The sequence below is a fragment of the Beta vulgaris genome, chromosome 3, assembly GCF_026745355.1.
Source record: "Beta vulgaris subsp. vulgaris cultivar EL10 chromosome 3, EL10.2, whole genome shotgun sequence".
NCBI lineage: Eukaryota > Viridiplantae > Streptophyta > Magnoliopsida > Caryophyllales > Amaranthaceae > Beta > Beta vulgaris.
Genome location: NC_079204.1, coordinates 8,211,746 through 8,232,719, shown reverse-complemented (window position 1 = coordinate 8,232,719; position 20,974 = coordinate 8,211,746). Strand labels below are relative to the sequence as shown.

At 35.3% G+C, this 20,974-nt stretch overlaps 1 protein-coding gene and 1 long non-coding RNA gene across 2 annotated transcripts; one reads left to right on the top strand and one right to left on the bottom strand.

The window, feature by feature from the left end:
* Positions 1–9,370: 9,370 nt before the first annotated feature.
* Positions 9,371–10,360, bottom strand: LOC130590884 (uncharacterized). The gene is made up of 2 exons (XR_008968637.1): positions 10,087–10,360; positions 9,371–9,821 (listed from the first exon to the last, which is right to left on the bottom strand). It is a non-coding gene; the product is annotated as an uncharacterized LOC130590884 (long non-coding RNA).
* Positions 10,361–16,025: 5,665 nt separating this feature from the next.
* LOC104888534 (receptor-like protein EIX1) lies at positions 16,026–19,598 on the top strand. The gene has a single exon (XM_048640190.1). The coding sequence runs from the start codon at positions 16,026–16,028 to the stop codon at positions 19,596–19,598; it is 3,573 nt and encodes a 1,190-aa protein (XP_048496147.1).
* Positions 19,599–20,974: the final 1,376 nt, after the last annotated feature.

Genomic DNA, 20,974 nt, shown 5'->3' with positions numbered 1-20,974 from the left:
AATTGTTCCCAAATACATTTTATAAAAAAAGTCGTAAAATCAACCGTCAAATTTGTCGAGCAAAAAGTTAAAACTCTAACAACAAACTTTAAACTCTATCTACTAAATAAGGCCCATATTATCAAATAGTTACTATTACAATTTACAACCTAAGGGTGAGGACGTGAGGTTACCTTATTATCTGAATGGTTTCAAAAGGCCCTACAAAGAAGACCACTTTGAAATTGATCAAGCCAATTGCCAATCGCATGTGAATTGTCCGTGAAAATTTAAGAGATCGAACCGTAGGTTACGTAAACTCTTGAATTATCACTTACGTAAGTATACATACTGCCATTTGTTTTTAGTTTGATTTGTATCACAAACTAGTATTTAGTCCGGACGATGCCTCTAATCTACAATTATCAAATATATTATTATTTATAAATTTTTCATAATTAATTTTAGAGAACGTATTGTGTCGGACTCGTCCGACACAATATTCTCGTCGGACGACTTCAGTTAGAAGCACTTGTGCTTCAGTTAGACTTACTTGAGTTTCAGTTGGTCTTTATTTTTTTCAGGTAGTCTTCATTTTTGTTTCAGGTAGTCTTCATTTTTTTTAGGTAGTCTTCATTTTTTTCAGTTGGTTCTTCTGCTTCAGTTAGACTTACTTGGGTTTCAGTTGGTCTTTATTTTTTTTCAGGTAGTCTTCATTTTTGTTTCAGGTAGTCTTCATTTTTTTCAGTTGGTTCTTCTGCTTCAGTTAGACTTACTTGGGCTTCAGTTGGTCTTTATTTTTTTTTCAGGTAATCTTCATTTTGTTTCAGTTGGTATACATATTACGAAACAAAGTCCAACTGAAACAAAACAAAGTCCAACTGAAACAAAACAAAGTCTAACTGAAATAAAACAAAGTCCAACTGAAACAAAACAAAGTCCAACTGAAACAAAACAAAGTCCAACTGAAATAAAACAAAATCCAACTGAAAAAAAACAAAGTCCAACTGAAACAAAACAAAGTCCAACTGAAAATGGAAAATAGGAAAAGAATGAAGACTGAAATTAAGAATTTCATGAAGAGCCCAATTTGTCACCACCCAGCTACACGCCCTTCCTTCACAATCAAGTCTTCAGCCATACTCACGTAGTTGTCTTGCTCGTTATATATAATGTGCTACATTCAAGTGAAATTAAGAATGAAGACATGATGGTTGAGGTGAAAAGAGCAGCATGTTTGAACGTAGTTGTCTTGCTCGTCATACTCAACACCAATCTCGTCTAAGAAGAGGTGTGCTGGTTTACGCACCACCATGGCAGAAAAGAGCTGAACATGTACCGGCGGCGAGTCTCCGGCGTCGGTGAGGGTGGGTTTTTTGCTGCGTTTTTTGAGTCCCATTTTTTTGGGTTGTTATGGAGGAGAGAGAATGTGGGAAAGTTAGGGGTTTTGGGAGGTGAAAAGTGTTGGGAAAATGGTGATGATTGATCAACAAAACAAATATGAAAAAAAAGCCCGCGCGTTTTTGATGGGCTAAGCCCGTCCGACGGAAGGTATTGGGTCAGACGGTCTGACCCAATACTTTCACTTAATTTTATTAGCTTTTCGAAGAATTTTATCTAGCGATAAAATTGATAATAGACGTTATAGTATGATAAGTTATTTTTTTAATAATAAAAAACTTCTAAGGAATTGGTGATAAAAAAAATACTTACTGTACGCCATTAAGAGACTTTTGTTTACCCCCTAAACTTACTAAAATATCCATAAAAAGATGGTGATCCTCAACTTTCTCCTTTAAAATAGTCATATCTTCTCCTTATCAAACATTCTTTTATGCAAAGAGTTGTTATTCTCCACTTACCACTTTCTATCTCTACCTTTATTAAAAGATACCCGCTTTCTCCTATGTAACAAATATTTTGAAAAAGAAGAAGTATAAAGTAATGCAATATTTGTAGGACAAAAGAGGTAATTGATCCCACAAGCCATGAAATATTTAGTTGAAAAGTATTGCAACTTCGAGATAAGGTTAAATGGTTTCAATTTAAGTTATGTTATGTTCAACTTATTTTAACTTATTTTTTAAAAAATAAAATAAGTTCAAATAAGATAAGTATGACAAACTTAAATAAACCTATCTAATATGTGTATATATATTACGCAGCACGACACGTATCAGACAGAAGAAAATGGGTTAATGTTGGAAGATTTTTTGAGTTGTTTAGTTAATTGAGTCAACACGACACGACACGACACATCTTACTAAATGGGTTGGGTTAGTATTGAGGTTTCCAAAACGAACATATGACACGCTTAACCCCATTTAATACAATTGCTACACAAATATAAGATCTTAATATATGAAATTGGTATAAAATTAGCCATATCTTTAAAAATACTAAAAAAAACATATACCAACAATTGGTATTTTGAGATATTACATCATTCTCTACAAATATAGAGATTATGATTGAAATTTACGCACGCAAATGGAAGTTTAGTAGACCCGAGCATTATGCAACAAAACTACATTTCCATTTATCACAAAATAATTGATCACATTCACAAGATTGTATATGTGAAAGTTTATGTCTCTCATTCTTACTGATGTTTTGTTTATTGCTCTACTTTTTGATAGTTTTTAGTTGGTATTATAGTGATTTTAGACTAGTTTAGACTAGTTTGTTAGCTATTTTCTTAATTTGTGCAACTTTGCTCCTTGTATGCCATTTCTTCGGGTGCTTTGTTTCGTTTCACGGCTTATGAGCATGCTTGGAGGACACTTGCACAACCCTAGAAATTAAGATCGAAGAGGAAGGTCAAGGAAACATAACCGAGTTCATGGGGGCAAATGGCAGAAAAGTCATTGGTGCAAGTCTTTCTCTAAGCTCATTAGCTTCGCACTTTCTTTGAAACCATATGTTTGTTGACATTATCTTTTGTCGAGATACTGGTACTACATTTTCAAATAGTTTGATTTTGGCAAAGAGTGTTAAAAGGATCTTTCTTTGCCTTGCGTTAATTCAAAGCTAAGGCTTCCAAACCATCTTACAAATTTATTTGGGAATGAGATAGCATTACCATAGATTATATCATGTTTTTCTTTACAAATTTATTCAACAATGTATTACCATTATCAACATTTATAACCACTAACCAAACAAGCCTCTATATTTTTTAGTTATATTGCTTAAAAAAACTAATATGAACCCGGTGCACACTAATTAGTGTGCACCGAATCCATATCACATGAGTTTAGGATAGTGTATGTTAAAATGATATAGTGTATGTTAAAATGATATAGTGTACCTTTGTATAATATAGTATATCTATTTTTGATATAGTGTATCTATTTTTGATGTAGTGTATCGATCTATTTTTGATATAGTGTATGTTTATATAATGCGTTTAAGTAAATATTTTCCTATAGGATATAGTGTACCTAGTTGTGATATAGTGTACCTCTGTATGATATAGTGTACGTAGTTATGATATAGTGTATCTATTTTTGATGTAGTGTACCTATGTATCATATAATGTATCTATTTTTGATATAGTATATCTATTTTTGGTAATTAAAAGTGAGTACTTCTTAACCGGTCACGTGCCTGGGCCTGGTCCACACTATTTTTAGTGTGAACCGGGTCCATGCAAGACGGATTGCATATTGCTAACCACTATGTAAAACACCACTGCCGAATAAGGCTTATATACAAACACAACCCTCTCGGTTATATGACAACACTAGCTAAAATGAGATAAAACTAATAAGTTAGCTCAAAAACCTAAAACCAACAAGGTAGTTGCTAGTAATGATAAGATGCTTGATCTAATAAGGTATAGCTGATACGGGTGTAAGTTTGGATTTCGGTTTGATTTTGGGGCAAAAACCAAACCAAACTGATATAAATTCGATTTTAAAAATTCAAGTCCAAATCCACACCAAACCAAAATAAATTCGATTTTCAAAATTCAAGTCCAAATCCACACCAAAATTCAACTCAAACAAAACCAAACCAAACTAAAATTCCAAACAAAAAAGCAAAACAAACCGAAGAAACTGAAATATTGTACAATGTACTTCCTCTATTTCTTGATAAGAGTAACATACAAAAAATGGGGGAATATCAATGAATGTAGAGAGAGAAAGTTGGGACCATAATAGAGTAATTCAAGTGATGAAACAAAAAAATCATAGCCCCCTCTTGCTTTTTGGTGGTATATTTGTAATAATATTGAACTTTCTATACCATTTTTAGTTTGGTTGCACTTATTGTGATTATTTCAAATAAGGAAAGTGCTGCGCTTATTAAGAAACAGAAGTAGTATATAACAAAAATTATTGATAATTCAGAAAAACAACATATGACCTAAGATATTAGTAGACAAACCATAAACAACCTAACTAAACCAAAAATAAAACTTGAATTATGTTCAATACACTCTAACCATTTTCATAAAAACATACCCTATAGCATCAACAACAGTTTTAGAAATATTAACTTCTTATTAGCACCTTCAAAAAAACATCCTTCAAATTTGCCATAATCAATCTTCAAGGATTTGTTCAATCATTCCGTCGGTAAGGGAAAACCGAAAAGCTTTACTTTTGGTGGACCGGATTTGCTAAGGCCCATATGGCCGTATAGCTTTCAAAGTTCATTTTGGTTTGATTTTTTTCGGTTTTTCAAAACAAAAATCGAAGATCAAAAAAGTTATTTTTTTTCCAGTCCAAATCAAACCGATTTATAAAAAAACCCAAACATTTTTTTAAAAATGGAAGATAAAAAAAAGTAAGTTTTTTTTACTAAACTATATTTTTTCAATAAAATAAATTTCATGCAAGCATCAAAATAAAGTATTTGAAAATAAAAGTAATTCATATAATCTCATATAAATTCACTAATAATACCAATTACAATTCTCTATTCTACTACTATATGGGAAGAGGGATAGGACACCAAAATATTAGAAAGGAAAAATTGACAATAGAGGTCTGAACTTTGGCTGATAATTTTTAAAAGGTCTGAACTATTGATTAACCTGTGTAGGTCCCAACTTTAGGGGGTCTTAACTCTTAGCGGGCCTCGACGACTTAAAACTGAAGATTTTTTTTAAAATCTCATCGAGTTCTTACATCCCTCCCTCAATTAACCCTTCTGATGTGACCCAAGTTTTACAAGTGATTACCTATTAAGCCAGTTTAAAGTCACTAAGGCCCACTTAAGTTGGGACCTACACAAGTTAATCAATAGTTCAAACCTTTTCAAAATTATCACCAAAAGTTCAGACCTCTATTGTCAATTACCCATTTTACCCTCATTATATCTCTATTCTAACTACTTACTTTAATTAAAAAAAATAAAAAAATAAAAAAAAACATTACAAAAAAAACCATCAACAATTCAAATATCCCTAATTTTTTTTTTTTATTTTTTTTTTTTTTATTTTTATAACAGAAAGAAAAAGCTAGGGAGGAACCCAAGAGACAGGCCACCCTAAAGCATCCTTTCGGATGATTACAGAAAAACTAGAATCCGGAGAATCAAACCAGTATGTCAAATTTGAACATGAGTGGCCCCTGTGAGCCAACCAATCCGCCGCTGCATTCCCTTCCCTAACTCCGTGATTAATGTGAACCTCCGAGAACTGCTTAAGGTCTCCTCCCCTGCATCCAAATTTATTAGATATAATTAACAATTAATTTAATTTTCTAAATTACCTAAAAAATTAATTTTTTTTATGTATTTTCACACACATTACGTGCATATAAAAACTAGTTATAATTTATTACAACTTCATAATTCACCACAACAAAAAGTTTAATAACAGCCAAACAACATGTTGAACTACATAACCGCTTCAAATTTACAGCAGCAAGTATAGGCACTGCCGCAATGGACAGAGCTGTGACCAATGTAAACATCAAAGCAACTGAATTCCTAGCAAAATTGAAAACAAACAGAACCAAAATTTGTAAAATTATATTACATTCCTAGCAAAATTGGAGAGCAAACAAAACAAAACAAAACTCTGTAACCTCGAGATACAAATAGTTCAATTCCTCAAAAACAGAATAGCAATGAAACTGGAATTACCACATCTTAACTAACTTCTGAAACTTAGCACATTAAAGCAAGAAACATCAATAGTATATATCTAGGGCCGCCATTAATTGTTTAAACTTGAAGTTGAAGTAGTAGAATTCTGCGTCTTAACAGAACAAGAGGTCTTGAATGCTTCAATTTGTGCTTGACATTTGACATAATCTCCTTTATTTTCCTCTAAACATTTCTTTAAAGCTTCAACATCACACGGTGACATTATCTTCTTCGTAGATCCACTCACTAAGTTCTGATCCATTCTCCACAATCTCTATAGCAAGAAACAATCTCATTATTGTTATTGTAAGAATAGTGACTTGAATGGTGCCTTGAAGGTGTTTGGTAGAATGCGTGAAGAAGGAATGACATAAGGCTGACTTTGAATGGACATCTCTCTCAATCTATAAATGATTTTGAGGTGATTCAAAGTGGAGGTGATAGCTTGTTCCGAGAGCTTTCCAACGATAGGTCATATGCCCAATTCCGATGAGAAACGAGAAAGTTATGTCAGTTTTACGAAGAACTGACGAAACTGTTTTCGCCTCGCCCGGTCGGGCGGATCTCGCCCGGTCGGGCGCGCAAGCTGTTTTTGGAAGAGCTGGGGACCGCCCGGTCGGGCGGATTTCGCCCGGGCGCCCGGGCGGGTCGGCGGATAACGCGGAAACGCGTTTTTGAGCGCTAAGTATAAATAGGTTATTTGTACCTAGGTTTTAAACGCCGAATTAGCCTATTTTCTCTCTGTAATCTGGTTTTCCTCACATAATAAAATATTCTCCCTCTCTCTGCCGTGGATGTAGCCAAATTGGTGAACCACGTAAATCTGGTGTCTGTTTTTATCGCTTTTTGCATTCATAATTTGTTTCTCTCTCACGTCCGTTATAACAAACTGGTATCAGAGCTTTGGTGTTCGATCTGTGTGAGAAAGATGTCTGGGATGAGTGTCAAAATTGATAAATTTACTGGGAGGAATAGTTTTAGTCTGTGGCAGATCAAGATGCGGGCGTTACTGAAGCAACAGGGGTTGTGGGCACCGTTGGCAAAGAAAGCAACGGATTCAGTCACCGCTGAGATGGCCGTTTTGGAGGAGAAGGCTCATTCAACGATTATGTTGTGTCTGGAAGATGACATAATCACTGAAGTCGCGGAGGAGGAAACCGCATCTGGTCTGTGGTTGAAATTAGAGAATTTGTACATGACAAAATCTCTAACCAACAAGTTGCTTTTGAAGCAACGTCTGTTCAGTCTGCGAATGCAGGAAGGTATGCCTCTTAGAGATCATCTAGATCAATTAAATACAATTTTATAGAATTGCGTAATATTGATGTGAAGGTGGAGGATGAGGATGCCGCTTTAATTCTGCTTGTTTCTTTACCTATATCGTATGAAAACTTTGTGCAATCTTTCATTGTTGGTAAAGATTCTGTGTCCCTAGAAGAAGTTAGATCATCTTTGCATACTAGGGAATTGCGCCATAAGGCATCTGGTACAGGTACAGGCGATCAGGCTGCTGGATTAGTAGCCAGTAGTAATGGACAGGAGAATTCGGGGAAGAAATCCAGGAAACCGTCTTCTAGGGGTCCTAAACCTAATGATGTCTGTAATTACTGTAAGGAAAAGGGCATTGGAAAAGGGAGTGTCCTAAAAGGAAAGATGAATCTGGGTCTGGTTCTGCTGCTGTTGCAGCAGAAAATTTCAGTTCTGATGATGATATTGCTTTAGTTGCTAATGAACAAACACATTGCAGTGATGTGTGGTTTTAGATTCTGGAGCGTCTTGTCATATGTGTTCGCACAGGAGTGGTTTATGAACTATAAACAGGTTGATGGAAGTGTTACTATGGCCAACAGTGAGGTCTGTAAGACAGTTGGTATAGGGTCCGTTAGAATTAGGACATGTGATGGCAAAGTCTGTACTTTGAATGATGTTAGGCATGTTCCACAGGTCACAAAGAATCTGATTTCACTTAGTCTGTTAGACAAGAAAGGGTTCAGTTTCAAAGGTGAGGGTGGAGGGTTGTATGTCTACAGGGGTTCAAAGATGATTCTGAAAGGGGTTAAACGGGAGACATTGTATGTGTTACAAGGGTCTACGTTATCTGAGTCTGGGGTTGCTACATTGGCTGTTTGTGATAGTGTTGAGAAACAGGTGGAGCACAGAGGCACTCTAGGTTGGAGTGGTGGTTCACGTCAGGGAGAAATCTGTCAACACTTACAATCTGAATCTGAAATTCCGTGTTCTTTGTCATCAAAATTGGGTCAGTCAAACTTGACTCCTGGTCAGCATGAAATCTTTGGGAACTCTCCCCAAAGGGACGGTTGTGAAGACATGGTGGGTTTTGCACTGTATGTCGGAGAGGTGAATATTTTTGGGCTGTCCAAGTCAAGTGTGGGTAACTTGTATGATTTGCAGGGTACGTCACTGGCTAGAGATGATTCTGAGTTGAAGCTGCATTCTGAGTTGACAAGTGATGGTCTTGAGTGTGAGGTGGAGCTTATGGGGGCTTCTTCACAGGTTGAGAGGTCAGAGTCAACGGAATGAGTTCAACAACCGGGTTTGAGAGTACTATTTGGGTTGAAGATGAGAGTGTCAACAATGAGGTAGAGTTTGTGGGAACTTCTACGCAACTGGTTGAAACTAAGGGTCATCAAGAAGAACAACCAAGGGTCTCTCATCAGCAGATTGGTATGATAAGGTTCGGTTCTATCGATACTTGTGTGCCAGCTTATAGCAATAGGGTCTCGAGCGACATGTCTTTGCCAGGGAGTGTTGGGTTGAGAGGTTATTTTGCAAGAAGTCACCAAGAGGTAGCTAGATTGGAACTCCAGGAGGAGTTGCCTGCGTTCCAGTGAGAACGGGATGGAGTGCTCCGGCGCGAGCATAGAAGAACTTCGACGGAAGTTCCCCTGCGCCAAGGGTGATCTGTTTTGGGTACTTAGACGTAAGTGCAAATGGTTCTAGTTGGAGAACTGGCAGGGTACTGGCTCGTCTTGATTAAGGTGGAGCTAGTGTGTTTGCGGTTCAGTGAAGACGATTTGATTTCCGACGGGTAATAAGTTGGGCTTTGGGTGAATGCGCAACATGGGTCTCATAGGCTGTGAAACCGAGTCGTTCATGATGAGTGGTCAGCGATCTTGGCGAGATTGGGTGAGACTCATATGGGGGCAATTCTGGGGTCCTTATGTCCAAAAAAAAAAAAAAAAAAAAAAAAAAAAAAAAATACATAACCGCTTCAAATTTACAGCAGCAAGTATAGGCACTGCCGCAATGGACAGAGCTGTGACCAATGTAAACATCAAAGCAACTGAATTCCTAGCAAAATTGAAAACAAACAGAACCAAAATTTGTAAAATTATATTACATTCCTAGCAAAATTGGAGAGCAAACAAAACAAAACTCTGTAACCTCGAGATACAAATAGTTCAATTCCTCAAAAACAGAATAGCAATGAAACTGGAATTACCACATCTTAACTAACTTCTGAAACTTAGCACATTAAAGCAAGAAACATCAATAGTATATATCTAGGGCCGCCATTAATTGTTTAAACTTGAAGTTGAAGTAGTAGAATTCTGCGTCTTAACAGAACAAGAGGTCTTAAATGCTTCAATTTGTGCTTGACATTTGACATAATCTCCTTTATTTTCCTCTAAACATTTCTTTAAAGCTTCAACATCACACGGTGACATTATCTTCTTCGTCGATCCACTCACTATGTTCTGATCCATTCTCCACAATCTCTATAGCAAGAAACAATCTCATTATTGTTATTATTCCTCACAATGATCTTTAGATTAATCAAGGATTGCAATTGAATTCGAAAATTTTATTTAATTCCGCCAAATCTCAGATTTTCACTATTTTATTCTTGTAACAACATATTTTTAAGAAAAAAAGAGAGTAAAAACTCGATTCAATTGAAATTGATGAATAAATAGCAAGAACTTTTCCAGTTTCTGAAAAAAAAAAGTATGAATAATAAGGTGGAGAAATATTAGTACTTACATAGCGATCAAAAGTAGAAGGCAACAAAATCTTCTCCTCCACCGCCGATGACTGAAAATACTGCTGATGCCCTAATTTTTAAATTTAATTTATCGGAAAGTTTGTTTACCGGCTACCGGAAGTTCAAATGAAGTTTTAAAAAATAAAACTAAGGATTTTTTGGTTAAAACACCCTTATGTTTGGTGATCTTTAAAACAATCCCCCTTTTGTTTTTTTTTTTGAAATGAACCCCCAAACGTTTTATAAAATTTTTGGTTGCACCCCCAAAACCTAACTTCCGTCAAATCCAGACGTTTTGTGGGACCACTTCATCCCCAAATCAGGATATTCCCTCTCTCACAACGGTCATTTTCCGCCACCCCCAAATTGAAGCTGCTAATCCAAAATTTCGAACGAAAAATTGCAATTCCACTCTCAATTGACAATTCCTGACATCCTTCAAATCAAGTAAGTGTTACATTCATTTATAGGCGTTAAATTTGGGTAATTTTGCGTTCTAGGTTTATTTGCTTATTTTAATTTGGGTTAATTGTTCAATTAGGGTTATGGCAACCAAATGCAATTGTCAATTCCTCCTAAGATTTTGAAGTCATGGATGCATGACAATCGTGGGAGGAGTTTCTGTGCCTGCAAATTCTAAGGTGTTCATACTGGAAAAGAAGGGTGTGGATTCTTTGGATGGGTTGACAAGAATTAGGAGGATTGATAGAGGTTGTTGACACATGAAGTGGTGTTGGAGAAGAGGTTGTTGACACATGAAGTAATGTTTTAAAGACTGAAATCGCAAGGATTCAAGACACTAAGCCAAAGGTGGAAATTTTGTGGTGTTGAACAAAAAATCAGGAGCATCAAAAAGGCAAAAGGCACCAGTCTCCATGATGACGAGTGAGAGAGTGAGTGCTGGATGAGAGAGACTGAAAGAGAAGATGAAAGGTGTAGATGATGACAAGAAAGATGCTGAATTTCTGACTGAAGCAAGTGAGAGAGATGAAATCAGAAACAAAGGAATTAAATAAGAGAGATGAAGAGGTTAGTTGAAGGGTTTTATTACCAAGGATACAAATGTCATTTCACGCAACATTTGGGAGGGAAAATGGAAAAAAGGGCCCCACAAACGTCTGGATTTGACGGAAGTTAGGTTTTGGGGGTGCAACCAAAATTTTTATAAAACGTTTGGGGGTTCATTTCAAAAAAAAAAACAAAAGGGGGATTGTTTTAAAATTCACCAAACGTAAGGGTGTTTTAACCAAAAAATCCTAAAACTAATTAATGAGAAACAGAACTTCTATATGGTAGTCAGTACTGGCTGTGGCCTTATTTTATATTTTGGGCTTCAGCTGATGGGCCTGACTTTTTTTACTACACTGGTCCACCGCTTGACACGATCTAGCCCAACAACCATTGGCCACTCGAACAGTGGGAAGAAAATTGTAACACTATAATCATTTCCGAAAATCTTAAATAATAAGTTAGACTTTTCATTGTCATGGTCTCATGGACCGAGGGTGTTTGGCAATTTGAGTTTTGGAGAAAAAGAGAAATTTGGACTACTTTTAGAATTTTGACAAGTGAAAAACTCTAAAAGAGGTGTTTGGTAAAAGAGAGTTTTAAAGAGAGTTTTGTGATAAAAACTCTCAAAACGAAAAAGTTACTAGTAGGAGCTTTTTCTTTAAAGGATTAGGTAAAGTATGTTTAATGACTTTTTTGGTTCTAATAATAATACTACATATATGTATTAAAATGTTTATAAATGTCATTTGACAAACAAATAGCAATAAGATTTTAACAATAGGTTAATTGTTACCAAACATATTTTATAAAAAAAAGTTGTAAAATTAACCGTCAAATCTGTTGAGCAAAAAATTAAAACTCTAACAACAAACTCTAAACTCTATCTACTAAATAAGGCCAATATGTATGACTACAACTTTTTTTTTTTTTTTAATTAAAAAAAAAAAGTACTACTACAACTTAAGGGTGAGGACGTGAGGTTATCTTATTATCTGAATGGTATCAAAAGGCCCAAAAACGAAGATCACGACTTAGAAATTGATCATGCCAATTGCCAATCGCATGTGAATTATCCGTGAAAATTTAAGAGATCGAACCGTATGTTACGCAAACTCTTGAATTGTCACTTACATAAGTATAAATACTGCCATTTGTTTTTAGTTTGATTTGTATCACAAACTAGTATTTGATCCGGGCGATGCCTTGAATCTACAATTATCAAATATATTATTATTTATAAATTTTTCATAATTAATTTTATTAGCTTTTCGAAATCTTTTATCTAGTGTAAAATTAAATAATAGACTTTATGGTATGATAAGTTATTTTTTTAAATAATAAAAAAACTTCTAAGGGATTGGTGATAAAAATAATACTTACTATACGTCATTAAGAATTTTTTTTTACCCCCTAAAGTTACTAAAATATCCATAAAAAGATGGTGATCCTCAACTTTCTCCTTTAAAATAATCATATCTTTTCCTTATCAAACGCTCTTTTATGCAAAGAGTTGTGATTCTCCACTTACCACTTTCTATCTCTACCTTTGTTAAAAAATACCCTCTTTCTCCTATGTAACAAATATTTTTGAAACATAAGAAGTACAAAGTAATGCAATATTTGTAGGACAAAAGAGGTAATTGATCCCACAAGCCATGAAATATTTAGTTGAAAAGTGTTGCAACTTCGAGATAAGGTTAAATGATTTCAATTTAAGTTATGTTATATTCAACTTATTTTTTTTAAAGCAAAATAAGTTCAAATAAGATAAGTATAACTAACTTAAATAAACCTACCTAATATGTGTATATGTATTACGCAGCTGGAAGATTTTTCGAGTTGTTTAATTAATTGAGTCAACACGACACGACACATCTTACTAAATGGATTGGGATAGTATTGAGGTTTCCAAAACGAACGCTTATACACATTTAATACAATTGCTACACAAATATAAGATATTAATATAGGAAATTGGTATAAAATTAGCCATGACTTTAAAAATACTAAGAAAAAAACATATACCAACAATTGGTATTTTGAGATATTTTGATGTACTTTTAACGCACTTCATTCTCCGCAAATTAGATCCTGCACCGAGGTGTAGGATGAGCATCCTACACCTTGCCCAAAATGATGTCGTTTGATGGTTTTAGGGGAGCCAAAATTTGACTGGCTTTTGGCAGTATTTTTAAAAGTGGGTCAGCTCTCTTTCTCTCTCATCACTCACTCATTCACTCTCTTTCTCTCTCATTTTTTTGTTGAAATAATTTTTTTAATGTACAAATGCATATGGTTTGGTGTACATTTGGGGATTTTCAGTGATCAAAGTAATGACCATCAGTGTACATTGTGATTTATTCTTATTTATGTTGGTTGCAGTACCTTTTTTTTAATTATTAGGCACCTGGAGCACTATGAGGTATGGGACTATAATTGTACATATTGAATTTCATTAGTGAACAAACATCAAAACACCAGTGTACAAAGATTGCAAATTACTCACTTGACATCAGCTTCAGGATTGAGTTACTTTCAGCTGGGGGGCTGTCATTGTACATTTTGATTTCCTTAATGAACAACCACGAAGCCAAAAATGTACAAGGAAGTTGAGTGTGGAAAAGAGAGAAGTGGTGAACAGTATATAGGGAAAATGATGGCGGTTGACATCAAACCAGTTATTAAATGGTGAACAGTAACTGTCAAATCAGTTACTTTTTGAATTTTCGACCTGTACACCAGATGTAATGGGAATGTACATTGGTTGTCAAATCAATTACTTTTTGCATGTTAAATGGTGCGTTTCATTCTTCTTGCCTTGCGTTTTGGAGCATCCTACACCTCATACCAACATCTACAAATTGTTCATTCTCTACAAATATAGAGATTATGATAGAAATTTATGCACGCACATGGAAGTTTAGTAGACCCGAGCATTATACAACAAAATTACATTTTCATTTACCACAAAATAATTGATCACATTCACAAGATTGTACATGTGAAAGCTTATGTCTCTCATTTTTACTGATGTTTTGTTTATTGTTCTACTTTTTAATAGTTTTCAGTTGGTATTATAGTGATTTTTGAGTTAATTTAGACTAGTTTGTTAGCTGTTTTCTTAATTTGTGCAACTTTGCTCCTCGTATGCCCTTTTTTCGGGTGCTTTGTTTCGTTTTAGGGCTTATGAGCATGCTTGGAGGACACTTGCACAACCCCATATATTAGGATCGAAGAGGAAGGTCAAGGAAGCATAACCGAGTTCATGGGGGCACACATAAGAACTTTTGGAAGTATTTGCGCACAAAAGTATGGGATATATAAATCCTTAATAAAGTAAACAGAACTTTATGACGCAATTTGAAAAATTAATGATGGTTTTATTAACATAAAGTAAAGATAATATTGTCAACTATAATTGATTTCATTTCATAGTATTAAATGTAGTTAGAAAGAGAACGGAGGAAGTACGTAAATACAACGGTGTTGGAAAATTTCATTTCATAGTATTAAATGTAGTTAGAATTTTCATTTTCACAGATGATGGGAGTAGGGCTGGAAATCAGGTCAGGTTGGGTAAATTTCAGGTTAACCTGATTTATAATTCAGGTCACTTACCCTTAACTCAAACCCGACCTGATTCTAATTTCAGGTCGAAAATCATAACCAACCTAACCTTACCGATTTCGGGTTGACCCGAAACCAATCCAAAATGACTTGAAATGAAATTCAACCATACACACTAAGTTATGAAAGTATGGGTTAATGACCTCAAATGAAATTTAGATGATCCAAGAAATAGACTTGGCCCAATACAAATAACAATAACAAAAGATAGGTTTTATAAGTTATGAAAGTCTAGGTTAATTTCAAGTTGAGTCGACTTCAAAATAATCCGACATTTAAATCAGGTTATTCGGCTTATTTTCAAGTTCAAAAAGTCAACCCAAACCTAACCCATTATATTTTCAGGTCGGGTTGGGTCGACCCACTGTATACCATTCAGTATTCAAAGGCCCTACAAAGAAGACCTTGACTTGGAAAGTGATCATGCCAACTACCAACTGCCAACTGCATGTAAACTGTCCATGGAGATTCAAGATGATCGAACCATGGGTTACGCAAACTATATATTTTCATTTGTTTTTTAGTTTCTTTTGTATCACAAACAAAGCACAGCTAAAAAAGTTGATATAACGAAACAATTCGAGTATTACCCAATAACAATAATTAGTTGTACATTATAAAGTGTAAAAATATGGTATATTAGGTTATATGATAAAACAAACAATACTAAAGTCAAGTACAAGCTAAGTAATTACTGGGACTCACTAATTGAGACACAGTTAAGTTTTTCAACATCTTCATCATCTAGTAGTGATTTCAAAAGAAATGGTCAAAAGTTGTATTTATATATAATTTTAGACAACCTATGTGTTTTTTTCTCAAAAAAGTGCAATAAACGTAGTATTATTTAACAAAATTTTCTTATATGTAATCCAAAATAGGTGTTTAATTTTTATGTTTGATAGAAGGATTGGAGCAAAGAAGGTCAAATAAATTTTGGAGTGACCAAAATATACATCAAACGCAGTCAATACTCCAAAGTTGTAGACGAAGAAAATTTCATAATAACAAAGCTAGAAGAAACTAAGCATACATATTCACTGCAGAGGAGACCTTGACATGGAGATGTCACGGCCAAGTTGCTAACCTTCAGAAGTCCATTAATTTATGAACAGTGGCTGGGACAGTGGGACTTGGGTGTGAGACATAGATTAGAGCGAGAGAGTGGCTATAAAATCAGATTGCAAGTGCTATCATTTTGCATCACATACAAACATACCACCTTCAAAATTGTAAAACAAAGTTCACAATATAATTACTCCAAATGGGGAAATTGAGAAGTCTGCTTATTATGACGATGATGTCTTGTTTTGTTTTGTTGATTGAATTTTGTAGTTGCAGTGGGAACTCTAATAGCAGCAGCTTGTTGAAGTTGGGGTGTACGCCTTCTGAAAGAAAGGCCCTCCTCGATTTCAAGCACAGTCTGACCATCTATGATGACCAAGATGATGTTTGGTCATCATGGAAAGGTGAAGATTGCTGCATTTGGCGTAGAGTCAGGTGTGATCCTGCAACTGGCCACGTTGTGGAACTTCATCTTCATGGCTTCTCCACTTTTTATGAGCGTAACATCTTGTTTGAAGCTCAAGAGATGGAGTCATCTTTGCAGCATCTGTTTGAGTTGAATCATCTAGAGCATCTAGATGTAAGCATCAACAACTTTACCGATACCAAGATTCCGAAATTGATGGGTTCCATGAAGCAACTCAGGTACCTCAACCTATCTCATGATTATTTATCAGGAGTAGTTCCTCACCAACTTGGTAATCTCACTAATTTGCGAGTCCTTGATTTAGGTGTCAATGATGTGTTAACTGTCGACAGTTTGAAATGGGTTTTTAATCTTCGTAAATTGCGTTATCTGGATTTAAGCTCTGCAGATCTCAGTCAGGCCCATGATTGGATAGATTCGCTGATATATGGTCCATTTCCTTCTTTAAGAGAGTTGCATTTGTCTACTTGTAGCCTGCCCACTTATTCAACTCATTCGAGTTTGAAGAATTCATCACTTCGTAACCTCCCTATCCATTATTTGGACCTCTCACACAATGATATGAATGGAAGATTTCCACATTTTATACAAAATCTAACATCCATTGAATACCTTGACCTTACAGGAGGTAATCTTGGACCCCAAGTCCCACGTTGGTTGGGTAAGCTTAAAAGCCTCACACACCTCCACCTCGGGGACTCTGGTTTCGAAAGCATTGAAGGAGGAAATCTTTGGGAGGTTGTACAGAGCTTATGTAGCTTAAAGTCACTAGATCTGTCTTCCAATCAGTTACAAGGCAACTTGTCGGAACCTCGTGTAAATTCATCCACCAAATATTGCACCGACTTTCCCTTAGAGTTGCTAGACTTGTCTGCCAATTACCGCATTAGTGGCCATATACCTGATTGGTTACAGGAGGAGTTTCTGAGCCTTAAATACCTCTCTCTTGAAATTAACAATATATCTGGAGTGATCCCGACGTCCATAGGAATGTTATTGGGCATGGAACATTTTGACATTTCCAATAACATGATATCAGGTGAAATCCCAAAGACTCTAGGAATGTTATCCTCCATGGTATTTTTTGACATTTCCAATAACATGATATCAGGTCACATCCCAAAGTCTCTAGGAATGCTATCCTCCATGGTGTCTTTAGACATTTCACATAACATGATATCAGGTAAGATTCCAATGTCTCTAGGTACGTTATCATCCATGGAAAAATTAGACATTTCCTATAACAATATATCGGGTGAGATCCCAAAGTCTCTAGAAATGTTATCATCCATGGTATCTTTAGACATTTCCAATAACATGATATCAGGTAAAATCCCAAATATGCAATCCTCCATGGTCTCTTTACTCATTTCCCATAACATGATATCAGGTGAGATTCCAATGTCTCTAAGTATGTTATCATCCATGGAAAATTTAGACATTTCCTTTAACAATATATCTGGTGAGATCCCTAAGTCTCTAGGAATGCTATCATCCATGGTAACCTTAGACATTTCCAACAACATGATATCAGGTGAGATCCCAAAGTCTCTAGGTATGCTATCTTTCATGGTATCTTTAGACATTTCCCATAACATGATATCAGGTGAGATTCCAATTTCTCTAGGTATGTTATCATCCATGGAAAAGTTTGACATTTCCTATAATCCATTGGAAGCAGCAATTTTGTCTGAAAGCCATTTTGTTAATCTCTCAAGCTTGACCACATTGCATATGAGCCAAACCTTCCTAACAATGAAGTTGCCTTCTGATTGGGTGCCTCCCTTCCAACTTCAAGAATTGCATGCTGATTCAATAAAAATTAATGGTCCATTTCCTCACTGGATCAAAACCCAAAAGGCTCTTCTGGATTTGAGTTTTAAAAATGCTAGTATTAATGGGGATTTGCCAAAATGGTTTCAAAGGATGGATTCACTTCTTGATGTGGATTTTTCCAACAATCAAATCACTGGATGTCCCATCTTTCCCCTCAACTTTTATACTTTTGAGATCTCCAATAATTCACTCTCTTGCTTATTTCTCACCAATGACCGCCACAAAAATTCTATATCTAATTCTGCCTATTATGTTGATCTCTCTAATAATAATATCTCAGGAAAGCTTCCAGAAAATTTATATGATCAAATGCCTTCTTTGGAATATATTTTATTGTCCAACAATAAAATAAATGGTTCGATTCCCAAGTCTATGTGTCTTTTTACATCCTTGAGAATTCTAGATCTCCAAAAGAATAGGCTATCAGGCACAGTTCCAGATTGTTGGAGTAATTCTTCAAATCTTGAATATGTATATCTCTCATCCAACAAGCTCTCAGGAAATATCCCTTGTTTCAATCCAACAAGCAATTATTTGCACTTAAACGACAATATGTTGAGTGGAGAAGTTCCTTCTTGTTTAGCCCACCTCTCAGGTTTGACAGTTTTAGATCTTGGTGAGAATGAATTTTCTGGTGAGATACCTATGTGGCTTACAGCAAAAAAAGTTCCATACTTGCAAATTCTTCGGATGAGGAGTAATAAACTCAAAGGAAATATTCCTAAGCAATTGTGCTCACTTAGTCAACTCCAACTCTTGGACTTTGGGCACAATTACTTGACAGGAACCATTCCGAACTGTCTTAGCAACCTTACTGGCATGATGCAGCCTGTTCATGAATCTCGTATTTATACAGAACAAGATGGTGTTATGGAGGTTATACAAGGAATAGAGCGTAGATACACAACCAACCTTGGGTTATTGATAAGCATTGACCTCTCCTGTAACAACTTCGTGGGAAGCATTCCTGATGGCATCACAAATCTCCGATTCTTGCTTAGTCTCAACTTATCATATAATCAGATAACAGGTTTGATCCCAAATGATATAGGTGGGTTAAAGTCCTTAGTCTCACTTGATTTTTCAAGAAACAAACTTCATGGAATAATTCCAACAAGCATGGCTGATTTGTATGCCTTAGAACACATCGACTTGTCCTACAATAACTTTTCAGGTCAAATTCCAACTGGTCGCCAATTACAGACCCTTGATGACCCTTCAAAGTATGCAGGCAATCCATATCTTTGTGGAGATCCTTTGCCCAAGAAATGCAAGAACAAAAACGATTCATCAAAAGGTTCAGGAGATAAAAATGACACCCAGGGTGAAGGAGACAAGGACATGCATGAGAAGATGTGGTTTTGCCTAATTGTGATGTCTGGATTTGCTACTGGGTTTTGGGGTGTTGTTGGGACTTTAGTATTAAAAAAGAGTTGGAGGCATGCTCTTTTTCGGCGTGTTGAAGACGCACAAGACTGGTTGTATGTCGCAATTGTTGTTAGGATGGCTAAGCTCAAGAAAAAAGGGGATGCTTCATCTGATTGATCCAACTTCCAAGTACATAAGTGACTAGCAAGTCCTACTTTTAAATACTAGTTAAGTCAGTTGTGTTGTATTTGTTGGTGAAATTGAGTACTATATTTTGTCAACTTAGTCTTTCTTTCTAATGTATCGAAGTATGGCATCTATGTATCTTCTCTTATCTATTATTGATATGAAAACTATTGATACTGCAATACTCCAAAATAAATTTGCTTCCCACTCTCAATTTTACATTTACAGTGGTAGACTTAATGGCTCCCTTGATTCGAAATGCAATTTTCAATGAATAGTGAAAAATAAATTAAAATGCAGCTTGTTCTTTATCTTTTTGGGGAATTTTTATCATACATCCGGTTATACGCTCATGGTACACTTAAGACTAATTTTTTCCTCATTGCTCATTCAAAACCTCCAAATAGCATAATCACATAATATGTATGTAAGCTTCAACTGAGCGAAAAATAGCCTTGGGTGTACCATGCCAGGTGTATAATGAATGCAATGCTCTTTTTGGATTATACATTCGAGTTTCTTCTTGCCTTTATTATTATTATTATTCCTCACAATGATCTTGAGATTAATCATTAAATTGCAATTGAATTCAAAATTTTAATCTAATTCCGCAAAATCTCAGATTTCCACTACATATATATAAAGAAAAAAGAAACTCGATTCAATTGAAAATGATGAATAATAGCAAGAACTTCTTCAGTTTCTGAGGGAAAATAACAATGATAAATAAGGTGGAGAAAAATTAGTACTTACATAGCGATGGAAACTTGAAAGCAACAAAATAATTTCCTCCGACGCCGATGACTGAAATACTGATGATGGTTGTTAAAGATGTTGAATCAGAGACGCCCTAATTTTGAAATTTAAGTTGTCGGGAAATCATTTACCGGCCACCGAACTTCAGTGAATTTTTTTTTTTTTTTTTGTGACAAAACTTCAGTGAAGTTTACAGAAAGTAAAAGTGTAAAACCAATTTACGGGAACTTCAATTTGGTAGTCTGGACTCTGGAGTCTGGAGTGTGGCCTAATTTTGTACTCCATCCATTTCATTTTAATCTACCCATTTTGACATTTTACACTATTCATAAATTTCACTTTGACCATAATTTGTGATTTATACGTAGATCAAAATATAGTCATGTGGGATCTTGTTAGATTCATCATAACATGTATTTTATTAATATGCACTTTTTATAATTTTTACAAATACAAAACTAAAGATATATGTCCTCAAAGTTTTGCATTGACATGCGTGAAAAGTGTGAGTGTGTAGATTAAAATGAAACGGAGAGAGTATTTTATTAAAAGCACATTTGGTAGTCAAGTAATTCATAGACATAGTTTATCTGCTTTTTCTAAACTCAAGC